The following is a 26,062-nucleotide window of genomic DNA, read 5'->3' on the forward strand; positions in this document are numbered from 1 at the left end:
CAGATGGTGTGCTCTGAAACTAGAGCCAGAGGCAGCTCTATCAGGGATCTTCCTGAGCGTAGGAAGTGACTATCCTGAGAATTGGGGTTCCATGTGAGGGTTTAACTGAACAGCCCTTTGTCAGATATGGCCGCGCATGGATCCAGCCAGCCATTTCAGTGGAAGTCAGGATTGGAAATCCAGTTATCCAGGAAGAATGTGGAAAGTTCTGTTGTCTGATAATTTAGATACTTGATCTGCACAGAAAGCCAACAGGGCTTTTGTATAATATCTATGAGCAGAACCACTGCCAGCCTGGCCTGAGAGGGAGAAAGAAGGCACAAATTGAAGGAAAAATTGCTTCAAGAACAGAATCATGGAAGGATCCTCTGACTGAAAAAGTTTCCTCAGGCCAAGAGAATAGGTCTAACTGTGTGGAAACAGCCTGCTGGTCCTCGTGCATGAGGGGCAGGCCTTGCTCCCCATTGTTTAGGGAGAATGTGGCCATCCTAGCTCAGAGAGGGCGGGGCCTGTACCCCATTGAAGAGAGTGTGGCAGTTGCACAAACCCCTGGAAGGGGTGGGGCTACCGCTCATTTAGGCCTGGAAGACAGAGTTAAGCCATAGATGGATCTCAGACCTTGAAATCTAAGAGAGTTTGCCCTGCAGGGTTTTAAACTTGTTTGTTACCTGTGACCCCTCTTTTCCTCTCATTGTCTCCCTTCTGGAATAGAGATGTTTATCGTTTGCTTGATCCACCATTATATATTGGAAGCAGGTAACTTGTTTCCAAGATTTCACAGGTCCGTTGGAAAGGAATTTTGCCCTAAGAGCAACCATGCCCTGAACTGATTTTGATGAGACTTTGTGCTTAACACTGTGACTTCACTGACTTGAGGCTTTTCAGATGTTTACGATGGAATGAATGTGTTTTGCTTTTGGGAAGAACAGGTGTTTTGTGAGTCCAGAGAGCAGACTATTGGGAACTGAATCACATCCTCCACAATAGGCATGTTCAGGTCCCAGCCTCTGGTCCTGTGGGTGTGACCCTATTTGCAAACAGGTTCTTTGAAGATATTACTAGTCATGGTATGTCCAAATAGACTGCGGGTGGGTCTCACTCCAACGTGGCTGAAGCCCTTACAAGCAAAGGAAATCAACACAGAGAGAGAAGCCACAGGAACAGCTAGAGGCTGGACGTCAGCGGAACCCAGAAGAGAAAGGAGAAGGTGCCACCAAGTGTACTGCTATGTGATGGAAAAACCAAGGAGCCCCCAAAGATTGCGGAACAACTGGAAGGTAGCAGTCCCTGGAGGAAGCAAGCATTCTAACTGATGAAACCTTGAGCGAATAAATTCCCGTTGTTGAGCTAGCCTGTTGTATGGTATTTGTTGTAGCCACTAGGAAGCTGAAGCAGTTGTTCTGCAACTTGCTTCTTCATATTCTTTGCTTGTTTGTATGGATTATTTGTCTTTTTCTTTTTATCAAGGGTGAAATGTGTATTATGAATATTAACATTTTTGCATTACAGTTTCCTTGTGTTAATTGATCTTTTGTGTAATAGTATCTTGTCAATTTGAAATTTGTTTTCGTTTCGTCAGTTCTGCATAATTTTACATAATGATTTCCAACTCTGGAGTTTATTATTTTCTTCTTTTGTGGGGGTAGAGGACAGTTCTTTTCCATATTGCTTGAGAGTTTCCCAACGACCTTGAGGTTATGGAACTATTTTCCTAATTCTTCTAGGAATTTTATATTGAAGACTTTTACATTTTGATCTTTCATTATTTCAGAATTCATTTCTTTGTGATGCAATATAATAGTCTAATTTATTCTCTTCCAAATTGAGAATTAGTTCTAAGTAAGTAGGCGTCTTCCTATTGAATTGAATTTTATAGTGTTATAATCGGCCTCAAAAACTTGGATCAGTCTCTGTGGGGAAAATCATGCTTTTAAAAATATGCTTTAACTTGGTTCTGAGTTGTGTTTTTCCTCTTTGTGATTCACAGGGGGTTCTTCTTTAACATTTACTGGAAACAGCTTTGTGAAATACCGTCTAATGGAAAATGAAAACAAATTAGAGATGAAGCTAACAATGAGGCTCAGAACATACTCTGCTCATGCAGTTGTAATGTATGCTCGAGGAACTGATTATAGTATCTTGGAGGTATATATTTCATACATTTTTGTACTTCAGATCATGGAAGACTTTAAAAATAATAAATTTCATTTTATGTTCAGATTGCCTGTTTTAAAAAAATATTAAGTGAAATGTTGAATTCTATATAGTCCATTAATAACTATCCAAGTTGGTTCTATATAGTCCATGGATAACTATCCAAGTTTTTAGACTTTGTCGCATGGAAAGTTCTTTTTGATGTGCAAATAGCACAGATACTTGTGATTTTTGTAAACAGTTTTCGGTTTATGTGACAGTTGAACTCTTTTTGGTATTGAGTCTTATTGATGTCTACAGAGAACATATGCCTGAAGTGGTAATTTTCTCATCCTCTTTTTCTTAACATGATTCAGTTTTGACTTTTGGTATAACTTAATTTTTTTTTTAAGAAGCAATTATTGGTCATTTCTATGATGCTTCTTGGATGTGTTTTTGGTGCTTCAACTTGATATCCCTAAAAATCCATTTTTATTATTTCAGAATGGACAAATGAGCTTGTGCTCTGTAGTACTTGAATGCAAAGCCTAATTTTTTCTACCTTTATTCTCCAAGCATAGCTCTCCTGTAGATTGTTTTTATCAGAGACCAAAACTGAAGAGTTCTGTGAGAGTGATGTGAATGGTTCTTGTCTTTATCGTAGATTCATAATGGACGGCTACAATACAAATTTGACTGTGGAAGTGGTCCTGGGATTGTCTCTGTTCAAAGCATTCAAGTCAATGATGGGCAGTGGCATGCAGTTTCTCTGGAAGTGAACGGAAACTATGCTAGATTGGTCCTAGACCAAGTCCATACTGCGTCAGGCACAGCCCCGGGGACTCTGAAAACCCTCAACCTGGATAACTATATGTTCTTTGGTGGCCACATCCGTCAGCAAGGCACAAGGCATGGAAGAAGCCCTCAAGTTGGTAATGGTTTCAGGGGTTGCGTGGGCTCCATTTATTTGAATGGGCAAGAGCTTCCTTTAACTAACAAACCAAGAAGCTATGCACAAATCGAAGAATCAGTAGAAGTGTCTCCTGGGTGCTTACTGACAGCTACAGAAGACTGCTCAAGTAACCCCTGCCAGAACGGAGGCATTTGCAATCCATCACCTGCTGGAGGTAGGCTTCATAATGGTACCATCTTTAAATGTCACGGGCGTACATACTTAAGGGATGTTGCCCAGGTATTTTTGTTTTTTCTCTTTTTAATGAAACAGTGTTGTCAGATATTGCCGTCACAGTTAGAATTGGATAGTATGTAAGAGAGCAGTTTAGCTTAGAATTCCTACCAACAGCTAGGCAAAAGGGAGTAGCTTCTCTTATGGCCGGGCAATGACAGTCACACCTCCGATGCTTTAGCAGGATACATTTCCACTTCTGGTCCCTTTAAGTGATGTTTCAAAAGCAGTCTATCATTTTCTTTGGAAAGTGTGCATACTATATTGGAAAGTGTTATTCCACAACAGCACTCAGAAAATCTCAGTAGCAAGCAAGCAACAACCAGAGTTTATGTTGTGCTCATATTACATGTCTAAAGCTGGCCAGCAAAGAGGCATTCCTCCTGGAATCACTTGGAAATGGGGTGGAGAGAGGCATCAACATGAAATGTGCTAACACCATCACCACGGGAGGAAGGGAACCTGGTGAACCACTCTGAGTCTTAAAGCTCCTAGCCCAGCGTGACACATTTCTTTGATCAAAGCTTATCATTCAGACTTACCCCACTTCAGAGGTGGCAGGGAAGTGCAATCCTACCACGTTCCCTGAAAGCAGACAGATGGAAATATGGGAGGGCAAAGCTCTAATGACTACTGGACTACCTGTCACAGTCGTAATAAAATAGTCTGACGTTGTTTGGATTGACCAAATTTGAGTCACCATTCTTAAATTTGAATGCTAATTTATAGTCTTCAAATTGCTTCCATGCTCATTATCTCCTTTGGACCTTAAATAGATGTTAAATGGTAAGTGTCCTATGTACCTAGTCACTGAAATAAAGAACTGTTTTCTTCTTTGTATACTTGATCCAATAATCTTACATGAATTATGATTGATAAAAGTTAGCGATGACTTCTTTCTTTAGTTCTGTTTTAGTTATTCCAGCAATGGAAGGCTTGGTGCTATGGACAGCTCTTTTCCAGGGGGAATAGAAATTTTAGTAGGTCTTGGGATAATTAAACATTTGCTTAAACTTGAGATGTTAAGACCAATACGGTAAGAATGATTTCTGAGTTATTGAATGATGAGACTTCTCTGTTCCTGTTGGCTGATTTAGGCTATTACTGCAAATGCAGTGCCTTATATGTGGGGACATATTGTGAAGTGGGCATCAACCCATGCTCCTCCAACCCTTGCCTCTATGGAGGTACGTGCATTGTGGACAATGGAGACTTCGTCTGCCACTGTAGAGGACTATATACTGGTCAGAGGTATTGTGCGTTTTTCTTAATTTTCATAATTTGTTACTTTAAAAGTTTATAATCATGTAATCATGTAAAAAGTCTGCATGCACTTGTTAATGGTTTCTGTTTTGCTGTATGCATTTGCAATAGAAGCGTTTGGTGGATGTATGTCTTTTCCTTATTCTTCAGGTGTCAGCTTAGTCCATACTGCAAAGATGAACCCTGCAAAAATGGTGGAACATGCTTCGATAGTTTGGATGGTGCTGTTTGTCAGTGTGACTCCGGTTTTAGGGGAGAAAGGTAAATGGTTTCTTTCAGGGTTTTTATGTGCCCCTTTCTTTGGTATCCTGTTGATTAGGAGATGTAACTAGGTTTTGTCGATTTGGACTGTATTGCTTCAGTATTTGATAATCCACTTATTGGGCCCTTTTACAGTTTATCTGTTCACCCTCTGTGATAAACAGGAAGTCATCTAGGAGATGACTGTAATATTGTAATGCTTGGAAAAATCTGTTTCTGTACTTTAGACGTGTTATTTATAAGCAAAGAATTGTATGGGTTCTTGCAGGCAGTAAATGTGGAATGAATAAAATTATTTGTTAAAGCAGATGTATCTGTGGAGCTGTACCCACTTATCTTCGAGAGTAATGATAGTGTCATGTCTTCATCATGTGCTATAACCACATTTGGATGGCATCTAGAAACCTTTTTCAATGTATCTGCTGCTTTTGTAATCCATACTGTAATTCTACAAGGTGGTTATTACTTCCCAAAAGAAAAAAATGAGTCATGGAGGTGCCTATTTTATACCTGAAATGAGGTGGATGAAAGTTTGGTTCCAGATCTCTCTTTGCCTTAGATGCCTTACCAGTTCAGTTAGAAAAAAATTCCTCAGTACATGTTATTTGTAAAGTGCCTAGTGCTGTGCTTTTAGCTAAGCCTTCACTGTTTGTCTTATCTGAAGTCTTCTGGTATGGCCTGCTTGTAGGTATGTCCATCTGATTTCACACTTAGTGGCTGTGATCCTGAATTTTGTCGACCTGTCACATGGTTTTTGTTCATCAGTGACTTTCCTAATTCTGGTCAGCTAACACTCTAATATATTTTGACAAAAATATATCAGCAATCAAAAATTTTAAGCCAGATAATCCTAAGGGATGCTAAATAGACAAATTTCATCGAGGGGGTGGGGGGTTGAGAAGATGCAGTTAAGTCTGCACCCGTGAAAAGTGTGCCCTTGTTTGTTTGGTAGGGCAAGAGGGACTTGCATGTGAATTCTGTCATAGGACAAGGAGCCATGGAAGGTTTTCAAATGGCAGTTTAACATTTTAAAATGAAAAACCATTTTCTCCCCTTCTGCACAAGTTTCATAAAACTCCCATATTCCCGAATGTGACCATTTTTATAGAAACTTAATCTAGCCTATTAAAATCAGTTTACAGCATCTCATTTATCACAATGCACATGACAGCTAAATATTGGTTTGATGTAACTTTTGACTCCCAAATATACATCCAGAGCATATACTCAACCCACTGATGACTCTACTAACAGTTTTTTTTATCGTAGTTATCGTTGTCGATAGCCTGTGTTGTTTGGTTGTGTCCCGTTTGATTTTGTTTTCAGCATATCTAAGGGGATTCGTTTTTAGTCTCTAAGAATTAAAGACCTGGCGTATTCTGTCTTATATTGCAAAGATCTCACCTCAGTCTTGGCTTCTTCCTGGCAGGTGTCAGAGTGACGTGGATGAGTGCGCTGGAAACCCCTGCCGTAACGGGGCCCTGTGCGAAAACACGCACGGCTCCTATCACTGTAACTGCAGCCACGAGTACAAGGGAAAGCACTGTGAGGACACGGCGCCCAATCAATATGTGTCAACTCCGTGGAATATTGGCTTGGCCGAAGGAATTGGAATTATCGTTTTCATCACAGTGATATTTTTACTGGTGCTGGTATTTGTTCTCTGCCGCCGAATGATCGGTCGAAAGAAGAAACACCAGGCTGAACCCGAAGACAAGCACATGGGACCAGCCGGTGCTTTCCTGCAGAGACCCTATTTCGATTCAAAGCTAAATAAGAACGTTTATTCAGACATACCCCCCCAGGTACCTGTACGTCCTATTTCCTACACGCCAAGCATCCCAAGTGACTCGAGAAACAATCTGGACCGAAATTCCTTCGAAGGCTCTGCTATCCCAGAACATCCTGAATTCAGTACTTTTAACCCCGAGTCTGTGCATGGACACCGAAAAGCAGTGGCCGTCTGCAGCGTGGCTCCAAACCTGCCTCCCCCACCTCCTTCAAACTCCCCTTCTGACAGTGACTCCATACAGAAGCCTAGCTGGGACTTTGACTATGATAGTAAGAATGGGTTTTTTCATCTAACTAAATTTGCCACAGGGATAAGCAGTGAGATGACAAGTGCTGCCACTGGGAGTCCGAGTCACAATGTGCGGTCTTGGTGGGAGATAATTACGTTCAAAATCTGAAGCCCTTTGGTAGGGTTTAAAACACGTGTTCAGGTGCCTTGAGCGCTGGACTGAGCATTTTGGCTGTGACATTATTTTAATTAAGGAACTGAATTTAGTCATGTTCCCGCTAACATTGTGCAATGATCATTTCATTTCTATAATGGATATGGGTTCTGAGCTATCCGTATGTAGGTTTCTTATAATAAGTTGTTTTAAAAAAACTTGGGAGCATATACGTGGTAGGATTTTCTTTTAAAATGTGACAATAGGGAGGGATAGGATTTATATTCTAGTCTATTTAATGCTTTAAAAAAGCAAAATGTATGCAATGTTAGAATGCTTTTTAATACCAATGTGGTATTCGAATGGTATTAGAATTTTAATACCAACGTGTTGTCTAATGATGCCTGTATGCTTATATATTGAGAATTTATAAACTGGGAATCGACTAAGAATATTTGCAAGTGTTTTGCTTTGTTTTTGATCTTTAAGTTGTTTCTCTTTCTTCTTTGCTTTCAGTCGTTCATTTATTAAATAAATGTCAGGCACTCATTTGTTAGCATTTGCTTTGTGTTAGGATGCAGTAGTAATGTATAAGACAGAGTCTTGCCTGCATGGAGCTTACTGTTTGCCATCTCTTCCTTCTAGCAAAAGTAGTGGATCTTGATCCCTGTCTTTCCAAGAAACCTCTGGAGGAAAAGCCTTCTCTTCCTTACAGTGCCCGAGAAAGCCTGTCTGAAGTGCAATCCCTTAGCTCCTTCCAGTCTGAATCATGTGATGACAATGGTGAGTAGCAAAATTATTGAAAGGTTGTGGTTCTATTGCTTGCTGCTCACATTGTATTGTATAATAATATCAACGTAGCAGGTTCCTTGATTAAGTTTCAAAAAAAGTTTTCATGCTTTACTCGAGCCACTTTTAAACAATCCTCTGTACATCTTTGCATGGACACTTGTTGGGAAAAATATTTAAACTGTTCAGAATGAGTAGGTATTTGAACTGTGCCAACTCACCAATAATTGGCCAGAAAGTATGAGTAATTGGTAAATGATTTCTATCCGATTTAATCTTGCATTGAAGACTTTTTTTTTCCATGGTGGTAAATGCTACAGAAGTTTTGTAGGTTGCTTAGAATGCTTGTACTTTCTCAAATAGGACCACACATGCACACACAACCGGAATAGGAGATGTGATAGTCTGAATTGTTCAACTTCAGTAGTTCCTTTGGTGTTACAAGGTTTTATTTGTCTCCTTCCCTAACCCCCACTGCGGCCTCAGCTCCCATTTGGATCAGAGCGTGCTGACTGAGAGCACAGTTTAAGAGATTGCTAGTAAGTTTGATTATATTTCTAATGAAGAAAGTATGCCAGTGGGGTCTTTGATGCCAGACTTACGTTTATCTGATTTCCCTAAGATAAATTGCATTGATAACCAGCCTTGCCAGTAGACAAATTTGTAGAGAAATTTGGTCAATATTTATTAGCAAAATGGAGTTTTTAGTGGGAAGTTTTGGTCTCAGAAGAGTAGCTTTAGCTTTCTTTTTTTTTCTTTAAAAATGTGATGTGTTAAAAAAAATTAACCCACTCAGAATTATTTGATTGTTTCTAAACTCAGAGTACTGTGGTCCATAATAAATTGCAAAGTCCTCTTCTAAACTAAAAACGACTCTAAATACGTTCTGTACATTTCTAATTTTAAGCATATGTATAATATCAAAGTACCTGTGTTTATTATTTAATGATGGAGTTTAGGGGCGTACTTTTGCTTATTAAATAAAAAAAATGACTTCTTTCATTGGTTTTAATTCTCAAAAGTTAGGGTAACCAGTTACATAGTAACTTACAATCTGGGTCCTAAAGGTAGTCCATAAATATGTTTCAAAATTTTCCTAACATTTCCATTTTTTTCTAATACTTTTCATTGGATGATCATTCTTCTTAATACACCCAAATACTTTTAATAAGTTGTGGTCAAATTAGTTATGAAAAGTAATTGCCAGATACATAAATCCAGAAGTAGTGTGTATTTTAATCATGTACTAAGAGTCTGCACTTGTAATGGTTTTCTAAGGCTACTATGACAAATTACCACAAATTTAGTGGCTGAAAGGAACATAAACTAAGCTACATAACTGTACAATATAGTCCAACACAGATATCATGGGACTAAAATCAGGGTGGTAAGGCTGTGTTCCTTTCTGTATAGGCCCTAAGGGGAGTCTGTTTTCTAGCCTTTTCTGGCTTCTCGAGGTTGCTCTCATTTATTGATTATGGCCCCTTCCTCCTCGTTCTAAAGATGGGACAGCAGTGCATCCCTCTGACCACCCCCCCATAGTCACATCTCCCTCTGACAATGGTTGAGAAAGTTTTTCTACTTTTAAAGACCCATGTGAGTTACCTGATTACACTGCACCCACCCAGATAAGTCTGGATAGTCTCCCCATGTCAAGAACCCTAACCTTTTGCCATGTAAGGTAATATATATTCATAGGTCCCATGAATTAGCATGTGGACATCTTTGGAGACCTTTCTGTTTATCACATGCATGCATATTTATCTTGGCACAGAGGATGCTTTAAAACACTGCTATACAAGTGCAAATGAAACCTGCATAGGACATACCCGTGCACAGTCTGCACTGATATTAGCTCACCAGCTGTAACTTTGAGGTGAGGGCAAATAGAACAAAAACGAAACTATTTTAGTATTTATTTCTATATTTTACTTATCATGTAGCTCTTTAAACTTCTTTTCTCTTGGAATAATGTATAAGTTTATTAAGGGGACCCAGAAAAGGATTTTACCAAGTATTTTTACTCTTTGAACATGAAATCTTTTGCTCACGAGATGTTAGAAATTGTTTTCTAAAGGTTTGATCCATAACTGTAATTCTGAAAAATTATATAGCTATAAACTTTCCTTCATTCCATTAACATGTGGATAATTTATTCCTTCAATTAATAACAAATACATACTTGATAAGTAAAACTTCTGAGATGTAAAACCAACAGCAAGAGTTCAGGAACCAAGCATAATTATATTATGTAGCTGTGTTAAAATATTCACTTCACATTACTAACTTATAAGATAAAAATTGTATATGATGAAGAAATTCTGTTTAATGCACTCTTTTTTAACTAACTGAAGATTGTCCTAATTTACTCCTTTTGTACCTTTTTACAAGCTTCCCTAGTGACTATAATACACCTTGTCAATGCTGTAGTTGACATGGTGAATGAAGAAGGTACAGTCATAAATGCTTGTGCTTTGTGCGTGTGTTTTATAGTGACCCATGTTACTGGAGTAATGTGCTTTTTGCCTATTGTAATGTTACAAAAATAGTTGGTGGTTGTGAGAGGCATTTGTGTTTTTTGCAGATGTGTATAACCATAATATAGATGCATTGCAAAAATATTTTTATATACCTTGTTTCTTGTTCCTGCTTTTTGCCATTTGTATTGAATTTACACACATTAGAAATATCCCACATGATCTTGAGAATTGTCTTTACATGAAATAACAGATATTAGAAATTTAGAAGTAACTCTAATTACCAGGTTTTTTTTTTAAGTGTAAAATGTCTCCTTTATATGGACAGGAATAAGATTAAATAGCACAACATTTTCATAATCATCTATAACTGACCTTCTACTCTTGTTTTTTCCTTAAGTACAATCAAATTTAATGGTAGAATATGGTGGAAGATATATGTATATGTAGGTTTAGTGAAAATCATTTTATATGAAACTATCTGTTTTGTTCAAAATTAAAAGAAAAGACATTGACCACCTCCCTCAAATTATTTTAAATTAAATTAACCCTTTATTAGTGCCCCAATTATATTATAGTCACGTTTGAAATGTCACATGCTAGTAGTTTTCAAACGACAGTATAAATGAGATCATCTGGAGGGCTTGGTAAAAGTTGGGTTACCTGGTTCAATCCCGGGTTTTGGCACCAAAAAAAAAAAGTTGGGTTGCTCGGCCCCAGCACCCATGTTTCTGATTCAGTAGGTCTGTCCTGGAGTCTGAGAGTTCTTATTTCTAAGAAGTTCCCAGTTGATTCTGGTGTTACTAGTCCAGAAATCAGATTTTGAGAAGCACTGCTACGTAGGTGATCACGACTTAGGAACATCACCACTATAAGTCTTAGTGGATCCTGTTTGGTGGGATGTATGTTATCAAGATGATGGTGAAAAGAGGAGCAGTTTTGTGCCAGATTCAAGGGGAGTGGGTATCATTGCTACTAATTGTAGTTATTGATGAAGTGTATATTGTTTGAAGTACCATGTTTTTATTTGGTGACTCACAAAGTAATCTCTATTTTGTCTAGTGATTTTAGTCTTAACATGATGACATTCTAGTAGTTTAAGTATTGATGGAGTTTAAAGAAGCACAATTTAAACAGATCCTTCATTATAGTCTCCTTTATTGAAAATGATTTTTGGCATATCTGAGAAGTATAAATTGAACTTAGAGTTGAAAAGTTAGCTTAAAGTTTAAAGATTATTGAGTATTTATAGTACATGTTAATTAAGTACTTTCTGGCTTATTCAGCATCATCTGTGCAGTTTTTAATTTAAATTCCTAGAAGAGGACCATCAAACAAATCTTATTTGTTGCAAATTATGTACATAGGTTTCCACGAATGTTGTTATATATAGAAGGCTTAGAAAGCATTGGCCTAGTTTATAAAATAACTAACGACCATAATTTTATTGTGATTACTACTTTCACAATAATAGGAATTATTGGTGTAGGCTAACAGTTACTACTTATGTTAGTGTTTGACTAACATTATCTTCTTTGATCCTCATAACCACTCTGAGGGAATTTTCATCCCCATTTCAAAGATAAGAACCAGAAGCTTAACCAGGGTTAGCAACCCATGCTGGGTCACATGTGCCTGACCAACAGAACTGGGATTTACATTCACCTTCTCTAACTTCCATGTGTATAAAATGGAGCCCTAAAAGAACAAGTAGAATTACAGCTCTGGGGGGAAGTAAGTGTTTACAGCTAATGTTCTCTTCAGAGAAGAGTTAAAAATGTAAATATACAAGATCACATTCAAAATCAAAAAGCTTTGGAGGGATTTTCAACTTTTCTCTGTCTATGAGTATCTTAAGTTCGTTGATGAATTTCTTTGAATTTAACATGCTTTTGAAGGCAATAACTGTCTTGAAGTGTGTGTATAGTCTATAACTTTAGATAGATTTGATTATCACCTGAGTAATCTGGTGCTGTTAGAGTCTTAGAAAATAGGATTTCATAATGTTTCTCAGTAAAATAAAGGTATATTTTAAATTCCCCATCAGCTTGCATTTTACTAGAACCTGTAGATTTTATTTTAAATATCCTTAATGAATTCTGTTTTTTCAGGTTTAGATTATCAGAAACAAGGCAAAGAAAGGCAAATGCTATTTGAGTTGCCTGACAAAGTCTTTAGTCCATAATCATCTTTTCCCTTCACCCTTACATCCCATTTTGTTTGTGCCACATACATTTGTCAACTTTGAAAGTATGATAGATAATGGCTTAAAGGCATTGTAGATGGCTGATCAAGCCTTTTATAAGAGTTCACATTGTTTTGTGTCATTTATCTTTATTGCCTTCTTGGCCATTTATCTGTTTTAATTAAGAATGTTTTCTTTTCTTTTTACTCTGCCACCTAAAGAGTCTTTGGCTGCTCCTGACCTCAGCAAATCAAGAGGTGACTTATGCATGCCAGTTATTCATTGTTATTCACTAAAATAAAATTGGTAAAGATTTGACCTTAATGCTGTCTCACTTCACTTGTTTGCTAAGTACATAGTTGTTTGTGCACTGCATTCTAAACACATATTGCCTAACCTTTTCCTATCTGTCAAAGGATTTGCAAAATCCTAGGAAGGGGAAAAACTATCTCCAAATTGGGAGTTTCTTAAAAAAATATTATTTTCCTATAGTCTAAAATGATTCTCTGTCTTTTTAAAATAACAAAGATTGATTGTTTTTGTCTATCAAAAATGGCTATGTTTTTCAATGTTTGTTTGATTGTATTTTGCTTGATTTGGAGGCATGCTTTGATACATACCTATATTAAGGTAATTCATTGTTTTTCTTAGGGCTAATGAAAAACAGAGCAGCTTTAAGTATTAAACTATAACATTATTATAAAGAAAATATATTTTCTGTATTTTAGCGTGTTAAACATTGCTTTTATAATTTTATAAAGTTACATTAATTAGTATTTTTGGGTGACCAGAATTACAGTTTGATCTGTGGTTAGTACAAATCAAACAACATTTGGTATTTTGCTAAATAGAGACTTTTCCTTTCTGAAAGGATGAAACTTCTTTACTAATCTCTAAGACTGAACTAATTATTTTTCTTCATAGAGAGCAATGGGTTCTAAATTACAGAAGGGAAATTGAAAGGATGATTGAACTAATTTGCAAGAAAAGTACATATAACGTAGCTGCTAGCACGTTGCTTCTGTTAAAACTGTTTTTGTTTCCTTGAATGTTAGGTGCATACATGAAACTGTAAGTCCGTATTTTAGAAATAGAGCCTAGTTCCTAAGATGGTAAGGGTGGAGGGAGGGGTGTCTTCAAAGCAAAGACGAGGGGTTTCCAAAGTGATTAACTTAGATTGTGTATATCCATATGCCCTTTTGGGGTGACCCCTTTTCCAATGCACAGATGCTTGAGACAAACTGCATTGAAATCAGTTGTTTTTTTCTTCCCCCAAGGGTATCACTGGGATACATCGGATTGGATGCCAAGTGTTCCTCTGCCAGATATACAAGAATTCCCCAATTATGAGATTATTGACGAACAAACACCCCTGTACTCAGCAGACCCAAATGCCATCGACACAGACTACTACCCTGGAGGTTTCGACATTGAAAGTGATTTTCCGCCACCACCAGATGACTTCCCTGTGCCTGACGAACTGCCACCATTACCTCCAGAGTTCAGCGATCAGTTTGAATCCATACACCCTCCTAGAGACATGCCCGCCACTGGTCACCTGGGTTCGCCAATGCAAAACCGGCAGAGGTTCCACCTGAATCAGTATCTGCCCAATTTCTATCCTGCCGATATGTCTGAACCTCAAAAAACAGGCACTGGTGAGACTAGTACTTGCAGAGACCCCTATGCCCCTTACCCTCCAGGGTATCAAAGAAACTTTGAAGCCCCCACTGTGGAAAACATGCCCATGTCTGTGTACGCTTCCACGGCTTCCTGCTCTGACGTGTCGGCGTGCTGTGAAGTGGAGTCTGAGGTCCTCATGAGTGACTCCGAGAGTGGAGACGATGGCCACTTCGAAGCGGTGACAATTCCGCCACTAGATTCACAACATACAGAAGTCTGACGCTCAGATTCCCCCCAAAGTGCCTGGACTTTCACAAACCTGGAGATTATATGGATAATTTTCTGCAGTGTTCTTTGCAGCAGTGCTTAAGCTTTTTTTTTTTTTCTTCTTCTTTTTTTTTTTTTTCTGGTGAGCTAAAATGGGCATGGCTGCACTGACTCACACACCTCTTGACATATTAGCCATTTCTGGTATCCTAACCTACTGTAATTGAATGAGATTTTACATGGGCTGTGCCATGTCAGAACATTTTTTTGTATTCACATTTGTCCATGTTAAATAATGAAACAAAAATCAGTCCTACCACCTTGTTAGCATGATTCATATATTTATATAGATTTGATTTTAATTTTCCTGTCCTTTTTTTTTTTGTAAATTTTGTGTACATATTTGATTTTTCATAGTTCTAACTAGGTTTTCAGGATATTTTGTGCATTTGTTTTCAACTGAATTTTAGTGGTGTTAGAGAGCCTAGCACCCTGATTTTTTTTAATGTAACCAGGGTTTCTCTATGTTTTCTTTTCCGCTGAGCTATGACATTTCAGTATAGTCATTCATTTCGAGCTGTACATAGGGTGAGGAAGGATCTGATACATGAACATGTCTTAAATGGGTTGCTGTATTTTATAACTATAAACATTTTTCATTATTGGAAAGTGTAATGCAGACCTTCTGCATACCTATTTAGAACCAAAACCACCATGACACAGTTTTTATAGTGTCTGTATATTTGTGATGCAATGGTCTTGTAAAGGTTTTTACTGAAAATTACCATTAGCCAGTCTTTCTTACTGACAATAAATTATTAATAAAATACTTTAGCTTTACTGCCTGTTTTTCTCTGTATTCATACTCTTGCTTAGAATTTACTTACCAAATTTAGAAGGAAGAATGGATAAATGGAGGGATGGATATAGTTATATAAGCTTTTAGTGGACAGGCACCGACACGTAAAAAGTCACTTAACATTTGTCAAAGCCAGGCTGTACTTGCAGATGTAATCACTAGGTGGCAGTGTATGGTTACCTGGTGCTGTTCAAAACTGGAGGGAAAAAGGTCAACAGTTTAGCTGTCTCTTACGTAATACATATTTTCTATGTATTTTCCTTTATTCGTTTTTTATTTTAGTAGTGTCTATTCACCCTAATCTATGGAAAATACAGTCAAAATCCATATATCCAACAAATATTTATATTTGTACTTACTGTATATGAGGCACTATGGTATAAATTACAAACACTTCAGCTTTGTTAAAACTTTGTTAGAACTCTTTCCCTTTGAGTAAATGCCTTTATTTTAATCAAATAATCACACACACACAGTTTAAAAATCAAACATAGCTGGCATACATAGGTCAAAAAAGCAAGCTCCGGGGCGGGCTGCGGTGGCTCAGCGGGCAAAGTGCTTGCCTGCTATGCCGGAGGACCTCGGTTCGATTCCCGGCCCCAGCCCATGTAAAAAACAAACAAACAAACAAAATACAATAAAACAAGAAAATGTTTAAAGATGTTTCCCTTTCTTCCTCCCTTCCTTCCTTCCATCCTTCCTTCCTTCTCTCTGTCTTTCCTTCCTTTAAAAAAAAAAAAAAAAGCAAGCTCCTATATTCTATAACTACTTAAAACTCTTTAAGCTGTTTTTCTCACTTCCCTATCATATTTTGTAATATATAGTTTCTTATCACTAATTTTAGAAATTACCTATTGACTATTTTTTAGATCATATAACCTTTTAGCAACTTCCATTTTATCTTCCCAATAGTTATAACATACTGATTAGTTTAATCCATATACAGTATTTTCATTATTTTAATCATATCAATGCTCACTACTGAGCTGTGCAATATATGTTTGTTTCCATTTTCTTTGCAACCTTTTCTTTTTCCTAAACAGTTGCCTTGATTTTTTTTTGCTTAGTTATTTTTTTAATAAAAAATATATTTTGAACATGCATGTATTATTCTATGTGAATAGAGACAAGCACTCCATGACTTCTTGAACTAATGTTGAAAATAGCCAATAAATAAAATGCATAATGGTGTGGTAAACAGTGAGGAGAAAAACTTCTCTGGGAAGTTTTCTGGGAAAAGGAATGTGTATGTTAAGGAGGGGAGTTTTTCTGGGAAAGGAATGTGTGTGTTAAGAAGGGGAGGTTGAAATCTTGAGAAGGTGAGAAAGAAAGAATTTGAGAAAAAACTTGAATTAGATGATGGGAAATGTCATGTGAATATCTGGGGATTGAGTATTCCAGGCAGACAGAACAGCTCTTAGCAAGGCTTTGAGGCTGGAGCGTGACTGTAGAATCAAAGGAAAAAAGTAAAAGGGAGAGAAACATCTTATGAATTTGTAAAACGCCTCTCAATACATGGTCAAAACCATTAGAAAAACCTGTCACTTTCTTTTTTTTCTTTGAGCATTGCCCTCACGGAACCCTTCTCCCTGGAGGTACAGTTCTCTAGAACTTCTACACAGCTTTTGTTCTGGGATCTCCCTTTGTTATTTTCTACACTGCCCTCACCGTGGACTTCATCACTTCTTGGCTGAACCTTTGTTTTGATAGAACATACCTCTGTTGCTTTCTAGAAAGTGTGCGTGGGAGGTAAAATTTGTTGAGACTTTGCATTTCTGAAAATATTTTTATTCTACCCTCATATTTGATTGATAGCTTGCTTGGGTATAGATCTCAGATTTGGGAGTAAATTTCGTTTTCAGAATTCTGAAGTCACTGTCTTCTGGCTTCCAGTGTTACCATTGAAAGCCCAATTGCACTTCTATTCCTAGTTTATTATTTGTGGCCTAATATTTCACAAACCTGTTGAGATATTCTTTTCCTCTTTTTCTTTTGAAATGTCCTCATGACATAGGTTGTTCCTTTCCATTGTATCGGGTACTGGGCTTTCACGGTAGAAATCCCCATTTAGGGAAGTGGTCTTGTGTTATTTTAAAAAATGCTGGCACTATCTTTTCTTGATTCTTTCTGAGACTACTATCTGTAGTATATACAACTTGCCAAATTGATCTTCTAATTTTCTTACTGAATTTCTGTTGTCCATCTTTGTCTTTTTGTTCCACTTACTAAAAGATTCATTCCACTTTTATCTTCCAATCCTTCTTTAAAACTTATTTCTGCTATCAGATTTTTACGAGTTTGGTCTTGTCACGCTTGTTTCTTTGTATATTATATATAGATATTCGTTCTTGTTACTTGGAACCATTTCTCTAATGACAGTATTTTTGAAGTAATTTCCTTTCTATATTTCCTGGTTATCACCTGAGTTCATTCTTCTTGAACTTTTTGGTTGGCCTTGATCTCGTTTTCATATTGGAAGCTTCCCTCTTGCCTGACGTCATTATCGAATGGGCTAACTCAAGCTGATGGAAAGCTGTGGTTGGTGTTTCTTAACTTGTGGACCTCTCTAACACGGTGGGAGGGGCAGCTTGCTTTGTTAAAGAGGTCTTTTCTTTGAAGAATGACAGTTTGCTGGTGGAAGGACCTCCCATATCCTGCCTGGGAAATACAGGTATTCTAATTTTGAAGTTGGCTAAATAAGGGGTCTGGGACTTCACTGTTCACATCCCTCTACTCTCAGTCACGAAACTTTTCTGCCCTCTCTTCCTTGCCTGGTTTTGCTGTGTCTGTAGATCTGAGGACCTGGGGTCTAAGAACTTTGTGTACAACTAAGGCAAAATACCCCTATTTCTTGCCCACTTTCCAGCATTCACAGCAAGTTGGCTTTTGCTCTTGCCCTCTCCAGGCCCTGAGATGGTTTTCTTCTCTGCTGAAGGTTTGAATTACCATTCCCTGCTCCACCCGGCCCATCTCCATGTGCCGTATTGTGGTTTGGAGTTGACGATACCTCCTACCTGCATTGCACATGAAACTGTTTTTAAATTTTTTCTTCCTTTTCCTATTTTGGGTTTTTTTCAGGAGAAGAAAAGAGAGAGAAATGTAATACTCTATCTTAAAATTGGAAGTCTAGAATATGCTATCAACTAATGTTTGAAAGAGACTTATGTTTCTAAGTCTATGTTCTAAGACTTCTAATGTTTGAAAGATACACTGGTATGTTTGGTTTTTTATTGCCACATAACAAATTACCACAATTGTAATGGCTTAAAATAACACCCATTTATAAGCTCAAGTTCTGTGGTTCATAAATCCGAGTATATGGCTAAGTTCTCTGTCCAGTCTCCCCAGGTTAAACTTAAGGTGTCTGTCAGACTGTGTTCTCATTTGAGGTTCAGGGCCCTCTTCCAAGCTCACATGGATGTTGGCAGAATTCAGTGCCTTGTGGTTGTAGGGTGAGGTTGCCACTTTCTTGCTAGCTGTTAACTGGGAATTGCCCTCAGCTCCTAACTCGGGGCCCAGCCACTTGGCTCTCTCAGCATGGCAGCCTACTGCTCCCAAGCCAACAGGAGACTTGGCCTCTGACCTCAGGAAGGGCTCAGGCCAAGCCCTCTTTTAGATGCTCACCTGTCTAGGTCAGGCCCACACAGAAATAACCTCCCTTTCCAGTAACCAAAAGTCAAATGATAAACCAATTCATGGGAGTTCTCAAGCCCCACTCAATGCAGAGATTCTACCGATCACCCCAGGGGAGAGAGGTCTGGGGGCTGGGCTGGGTGGGGGGTTGAGGTGGGTGGCACATGTTAGCTTCTGCTACCTCCACTGGCACTATTTTTGTTGTTTGTTTCGCAGTGCTTTGATGTTCTAAAATATGTACGTGAATGTTAAACTGATGACTTTGTATTTTATCTTATTTTAAAATATAGCATCATTTTTTAACTGGAAATAACTAAAAAATGTATGTGGTGTCTCAAAGTCAGTCTTAAAATCATTATTTTGACATAAAACAAACTAGATTAAAGAGCACTGAACACTCTTATTATAGAACCCAAGTAACCACATAGAACTAATGTATATCTCAATTATTTTTGTTTTTTTCTATTGACATAAGAGTAAGGGCCTGTCAACATTTCTGTATCCAGATTTCATTTTGATGTTTGATTTAAAAATCCAGCCTTAGTAAATCCGGCTGCCTATGAAAACTGGGGCTGCTTCTTCAATGTCATTGTTTTATAAATTTTTAGTGGTATATTTGTATTTGAAGACCATATGCTATTTGTCATATGCTAGCTTTGGAAATGATGGTTCAGTTTAAAAGGAAAGAGATTTACAGATTAAGGATCCTTTAGAAAAAAATATGCTAGTTAGAAACATTTGAACTTTTAAATTCGTAGTTCTGACTTAATCTACTTTTTTAAGTCTACCACTAAAATTTAGGTATTTCTGTCTGATAAGAAGAGTAAATTTACTTTGGGCAATCATGCTTGTCGCATTCATTTTTATCACAGAATGTGTGGAGCTTTCACACTGCTTTACTGAAAAATGAGAGATATGTTTCCTAGTGCCAGAAGAGATTGAGCACCTTTCAAGAAGTTCTGTAAGCTTTTTCCAAACTGCTTTTAACATAGAAGCAGAAAACCAGATCCATATAAGTTTTAATGTACCTTCCCAAAGTAACTAAGCATTAGCTGGTGAAATGGGGGATTAATTCTAAAAGGTGGTGATTGAAGAAGGGTATGCCCAGGATATTTATTGTTCTGGTAATACGAATTCAAAAGCTTTCCTTTACTCCTCACGAAAATACTGGATCATGCTTTATATATTCAGAGTTTTGAATTGCACACATCTAACAAAAGCTCATTGACACTGTATACGCATACGCTGCCAGGCTCCAGAGACATTCCCCTTTCCTTTCTCTTCTTGGTTTCCTCTAATAATCTTGGGAAAACTCTCATATTAAGCAGAATAACTCAAGTGTTTAATATTTTGAAACATATAGAGTTAAGCATTATAAGAGATTTTAAAAGTGCTCATTGAGAGTAATGATTCATGAACTCAAAATGATGGGGGAACATACTAACTTCCCTCCACACTGCTGCCTTTTAGCATTCTGCTTCCAGGGGGCTGGTGCAGAACTAGCTCGAGTAGTGGGCCACGGGGAAGCCCATAGAGATTCAGGACAGTGGCCCTTTTATATCTTGCATGTTGAAAATCTTTGTTAGACGTGGTTTATTTCTGTTCAAATCGTCACCAGATGGCACTGGAATAGGCAGTTTGACTTTATTTTGTCATTGACCTGCATAAGAAGAAAGTTTTTAAAATGTTTTCTACATATATTTTAATTAAACACACACACACACACAAAGGAACCTACGTTGTATTGCCAGACGTGTGATTTTCAGGTAAATAAACTAGTAACCAAATGATCATTTCAGACACATTTCCTTAAGATTTCTGGAATACCATAAATCCAACATTTTAAAAATTGCCATTCTCTAAGTTATCACATTTTTATTTTTTGGATTTAAAAAGTCAAAGATCTTGAACAAATCCAGGATCATAATCCTATCACCTAGAAATAAATACATTGCCACTTTGATGTGTATAATCTGATCTTTTTTTCCGTGCGTACTGACAGTGGTTTACAAAATTGTTATCTTGTATCCAATTTTGTGTCTTGTTTTTCCCATTTTGCAATACCAGTGGCTCTTAGTAAATGTCATTTTAAAGAGCTGCATAATATTTCATATACAGACTCACAATAATCCAGTTATTTACCTATTTGCGACTTTTAAGATGTTTTCAATTTTTCACAGCCATCCCAGCAATAACACCTTTTTATATTCCTGTTAGGACAGATTGCTAGATATGTAGATTATTCATTTTCAAGATATTGCATATAACATAACAAATTCTAGAACTATGATAATATATGAGCTTTACAGATATTGTGCTAAAATTTCCCTGTGTTGCTGTCATGCTCTGCTGTGATTCCTTTATGAATGATGTTTTTCCCCTGTCCTTTCCACGTCACAGCCTATGTAAAAAATGATAATATTTTTATGACATAAAAGAACAAGCCTGCCCTGACCACGTGTCCGCTGTGTGTCGTGATGCCCGAAGGTAGTAGCTCTCTCAAGAAAGCTCTAAGCATAGAAAACTCTGGATAATTCTGCTCTCCTCTCTCTTCCTGTGAATTTATTTCTTGGAAAAAGCAAAAGCAAAGTCTAGACAAGAACTAGATCATTTCTGTAAAACCTGCTTTTGTTTTTATTTGGTTTTCAGGGACTCATAAATTAGGGTTCGGGTTTGTAGACTCTGCTGCCGTTACCACTCATTCAATCAAAGCGGGAATCATCAGATCTCGTGGAAAACTATGCCCAATCCCTGATCTTTTGCCCCCAGGCTTCTTTAAATTGATGAGTTTCCCTCAACTTTGCCCCAGTCTACTGGACCTGGCCAGTAACTTTTTGAAAGTCAGTATGGACTGTGCTTTCTCTTTTGCAGCCCCGCACTCAGCGTACTCACTAGTGGCTTTTATCAAAGGCATTAGGTTTGAGCTCAATTATTGTACCAGCTGAGAGAGATTGTTGATCAGAATTTAATTTCCACCCTGCAATTTGCTGCCTCTACTATAAAAGTTGAGCCACTTGAAAAGAATGACAAGTATTTTTTCCCCAAGAAAACCTCTGCTTTTGTCAGCACTTAGGTAATGAATGCACTTAGCACTGTGCTGTAACAGAGGTGGACATAGGAAAGATGACATTTTCAAATGATGCCAGACATTAGGGGGAAAGAAAATGTGTGATACATTTGAAGGAAGATGTCATCAGACCAAATTGTAAAGAGCTAATAGTGCAGGGTCTGTGTAGAAGAAATGATGGCTATGAGTTCATTGATTCTAAATCTCAGCCATTATCCAATTATCTCAAAGGGTAAAATGAAATTCTCAAAATGTCTAATGTCTATTACTTCGATTCATTTTAACATTTATGGGTACTACCTAACAGTTTAAGAATAAGAAGAGAATATAGGAAAAGGAACAAATAAAATCTACCCAGAGGGTGTATCAGTCCTCTCATACTTGTCAAAGACGTAGAAGCACAGTTTTACTTCTTTTCCACATTTAACCTATTAGCTGAACTATACATTAGGCTTACAGACATTTTTAGATGATGGTCTTGTTTTGTGATTTATGTTTTCAAAATTTTTACCTTAAATGAGTATTTTTCCCTTTCAATTTTGAGTATTTAAAAAAATAGACATACTAAATAAGAATAGACAAAATGAAATGTTATTCATAAACCTTATTAAAAACATGAATTCCTTTAATTCAAAAACAGGATATTTCAAAGGCAAGAATATGATCGTTTCTTGTGAAGTGAACCAACAGCAAAAAAAAGTGAAGCCCCTCACGCCAGCAGTTTCTGATGCAAAGTAAACATACAACAATATTTTTTTGTGTTTTTTTTTTTTGCTTTTACTATGTTTAACCTCACCTCATCCCAATCTTTAAATTTGCATTTTTAACACTTCTAATTTTTTAAAAAAAGTATCCTTAGAAAGTCTAGTTTCATAAGTGCTCTTGCAAAACATATTACTATTTAAAGAAGTTTCTTAAACTGCTAATTTAGGTCATTCATCTATACATTGACTCTTGTCAAGAAGAGGCGTGGTCATCTGAATCCTTGGTGTAGAGTGCATTGCACTGTCTTCAGTATTGACACTAAAGACTCTATAATGCTGGGCAATGAAGTTTTGTGTACTACCTTTGCTGTTTACTCATTTCAAAATTATTCCTGAGTGTCTGCTATAATCAATACCAGAAGTATCATCCTGACCTTTAGGCAAAGGATGATCAAAATCAGTTCCCTGCTCCTTGGGAGGGATGAGAGGAGAACCTCCAGGCTCAAGTTCCCGGCTGTCTTAGTCTGTACCCTTTTCCCCTCTGTATTAGTTTGCAAGCTGCTGGAATGCACTATACCAGAACTGGAATGGCTTTTATAAAAGGAATTTAATAACATCCAAGTTTACAGTTCAAAGCCTAAAAAAAACAGTCCAAACTAAGGCATCCAAGGGAAAGATACCTTAATTCAAGGAAGGCCGATGAGTCAGGAACACCTCTGTCAGCTGGGAAGTCTTGTGCCTGAGATCTGCTGGTCCCTTGCTCCTGGGCTCTGTTGCTTTCAACTTCTGTTTCTGTGGGGGTTCCTCACTTAGCTTCTCCAGGGCTTCCTTTCATCTCTTGGCTTCCCTTGGCTCTCTCCAGATTCTGGCTTGCTTAGCATCTCGTGGTGACATTTGCTGGGCTCCAAACATCTCCAAGCATCCATGTCTCTGTTCTCTGCCTGTCAACTCAGCTCTGAAGTTTCTGTCAGCTCTCTCTCTGTTGCCTCTGGCTCTCCCCAAAATGCTTTCTCTTTTAAAGGATTCCAGTAAACTAATCACGATACACTCTGGGTGGATGAAATCACATATCCATCTGATCAAAATGCCATACCCACAAATGGTCATGGCACATCCTCGTGGAGATAATCTAATCAAAGATGTCCCCCTACATTTCTGAATCAGTATTTAAAGAAATGGCTGCTCCACAAGATAGGATTAGGATTAAAACATGGATTAGGATTTAACTAAAGAGACAAAAGACCTATACAAAGAAAACTACAAAAAACTGTTAAAAGAAATCACAGAAGACCTAAATAGATGGAAGGGCATACTGTGTTCATGGATTGGAAGACTAAATATAGTTAAGATGTCAATTCTACCTAAATTGATTTACAGATTCAATGCAATACCAATCAAAATCCCAACAACTTATTTTTCAGAAATAGAAAAACCAATAAGCAAATTTATCTGGAAGGGCAGGGTGCCCCAAATTGCTAAAAGTATCTTGAGGAAAAAAAATGAAGCTGGAGGTCTCACGCTGCCTGACTTTAAGGCATATTATGAAGCCACAGTGGTCAAAACAGCATGGTACTGGCATAAAGATAGATATATCGACCAATGGAATCGAATAGAGTGCTCAGATATAGACCCTCTCATCTATGGACATTTGATCTTTGATAAGGCAGTCAAGCCAACTCACCTGGGACAGAACAGTCTCTTCAATAAATGGTGCCTAGAGAACTGGATATCCATATGCAAAAGAATGAAAGAGGACCCGTATCTCACACCCTATACAAAAGTTAACTCAAAATGGATCAACGATCTAAACATTAGGTCTAAGACCATAAAACAGTTAGAGGAAAATGTAGGGAGATATCTTATGAATCTTACAATTGGAGGCAGTTTTATGGACCTTAAACCTAAAGCAAGAGCACTGAAGAAGGAAATAAATAAATGGGAGCTCCTCAAAATTAAACACTTTTGTGCATCAAAGAACTTCATCAAGAAAGTAGAAAGACAGCCTACACAATGGGAGACAATACTTGGAAACGACATATCAGATAAAGGTCTAGTATCCAGAATTTATAAAGAGATTGTTCAACTCAACAACAAAAAGACAGCCAATCCAATTACAAAATGGGAAAATGACTTGAACAGACACTTCTCAGAAGAGGAAATACAAATGGCCAAAAGGCACATGAAGGGATGCTCAATGTCCCTGGCCATTAGAGAAATGCAAATCAAAACCACAATGAGATATCATCTCACACCCACCAGAATGGCCATTATCAACAAAACAGAAAATGACAAGTGCTGGAGAGGATGTGAAGACAAAGGTACACTTATTCACTGTTGGTGGGAATGTCAAATGGTGCAAAAATCTGAATATAGAATTGCCATATGACCCAGCAATACCATTGCTAGTATCTACTCAGAGGATTTAAGGGCAAAGACACAAACAGACATTTGCACACCAATGTTTATAGCAGCATTATTTACAATTGCAAAGAGATGGAAACAGCCAAAATGTCCATCAACAGACGAGGGGCTAAACAAATTGTGGTATATACATACGATGGAATATTATGCAGCTTTAAGACAGAATAAACTTATGAAGCATGTAATAACATGGATGGACCTAGAGAACATTATGCTGAGTGAGACTAGCCAAAAACTAAAGGACAAATACTGTATGGTCCCACTGATGTGAACCGACATTAGAGAATAATCTTGGAATATGTCATTGGTAACAGAGACCATCAGGAGATAGAAATAGGGTAAGATAATGGGTAATTGGAGCTGAAGGGATACAGGCTGTGCAACAGGACTGGATACAAAAACTCAGAAATGGACAGCACAATAATACCTAATTGTAATGTAACTATGTTAAAACACTGAATGAAGCTGCATCTGAGGTATAGTTTTTTTTATTATTATTTTATTTTATTTATTTTATATTTTTATTTTTATTTTTTTCTCTCTATTATCATTTTATTTCTTTTCCTGTTGTCTTTCTATTAAAAAAAAACGTGGCTTTTCTGGGGTGCATAATACTTTCAAACCAACACCCCCTGCCCTACTTCATTTAATGAAACAAAAATAATACAACTCCAATTCATCTTGGTTCAAGTTACTGCTGCTTCTAAGGCAAAGGTGCTCTTCCTGCCTCTGCCATTCATTTCATTCGTTCATTCATTCATTTTCTCAGCTCAGTTCTCCATGTGGAGAAAACTTTTTTCAATTATGGTCAAATTTGTGTACCCTGAAGCACCTATATAATAAAAACTGGGCTATGATGTTACACTTCTCCTTCAAACCCCTTTAATGGCCCTAAATATATATATATATATTTAACTTTTTTTATTGCATAGTATAACATATATACAAAGCAAAGAAATAAAAAAGCAATAGTTTTCAACGTACTCTTCAAAAAGTGGTTACAATATAGATCCCAGAGTT

General features: G+C 37.4%; 1 protein-coding gene across 6 annotated transcripts in view; it reads left to right on the plus strand.

Annotated features, from left to right (window-relative positions):
- The window catches only part of FAT1 (FAT atypical cadherin 1), a 137,894-nt gene extending 122,696 nt beyond the window's left edge, over positions 1-15,198 (plus strand). For 5 of the 6 annotated variants that reach the window (XM_077144554.1, XM_077144559.1, XM_077144558.1 and 2 more), the window contains exons 21-28: positions 1,988-2,145; positions 2,798-3,260; positions 4,417-4,570; positions 4,733-4,843; positions 6,273-6,904; positions 7,663-7,800; positions 12,690-12,725; positions 13,746-15,198. In XM_077144554.1, the coding sequence (XP_077000669.1) occupies positions 1,988-2,145; positions 2,798-3,260; positions 4,417-4,570; positions 4,733-4,843; positions 6,273-6,904; positions 7,663-7,800; positions 12,690-12,725; positions 13,746-14,371 (2,318 nt within the window). In that variant the 3' untranslated portion in view covers positions 14,372-15,198. The remainder of the gene's footprint in view (positions 1-1,987; positions 2,146-2,797; positions 3,261-4,416; positions 4,571-4,732; positions 4,844-6,272; positions 6,905-7,662; positions 7,801-12,689; positions 12,726-13,745) is intronic. The other variant, XM_077144560.1, reaches the window with a different exon arrangement.
- Positions 15,199-26,062: the final 10,864 nt, after the last annotated feature.

Source organism: Tamandua tetradactyla, chromosome 26, assembly GCF_023851605.1.
Source record: "Tamandua tetradactyla isolate mTamTet1 chromosome 26, mTamTet1.pri, whole genome shotgun sequence".
NCBI classification, from domain to species: Eukaryota; Metazoa; Chordata; class Mammalia; order Pilosa; family Myrmecophagidae; genus Tamandua; species Tamandua tetradactyla.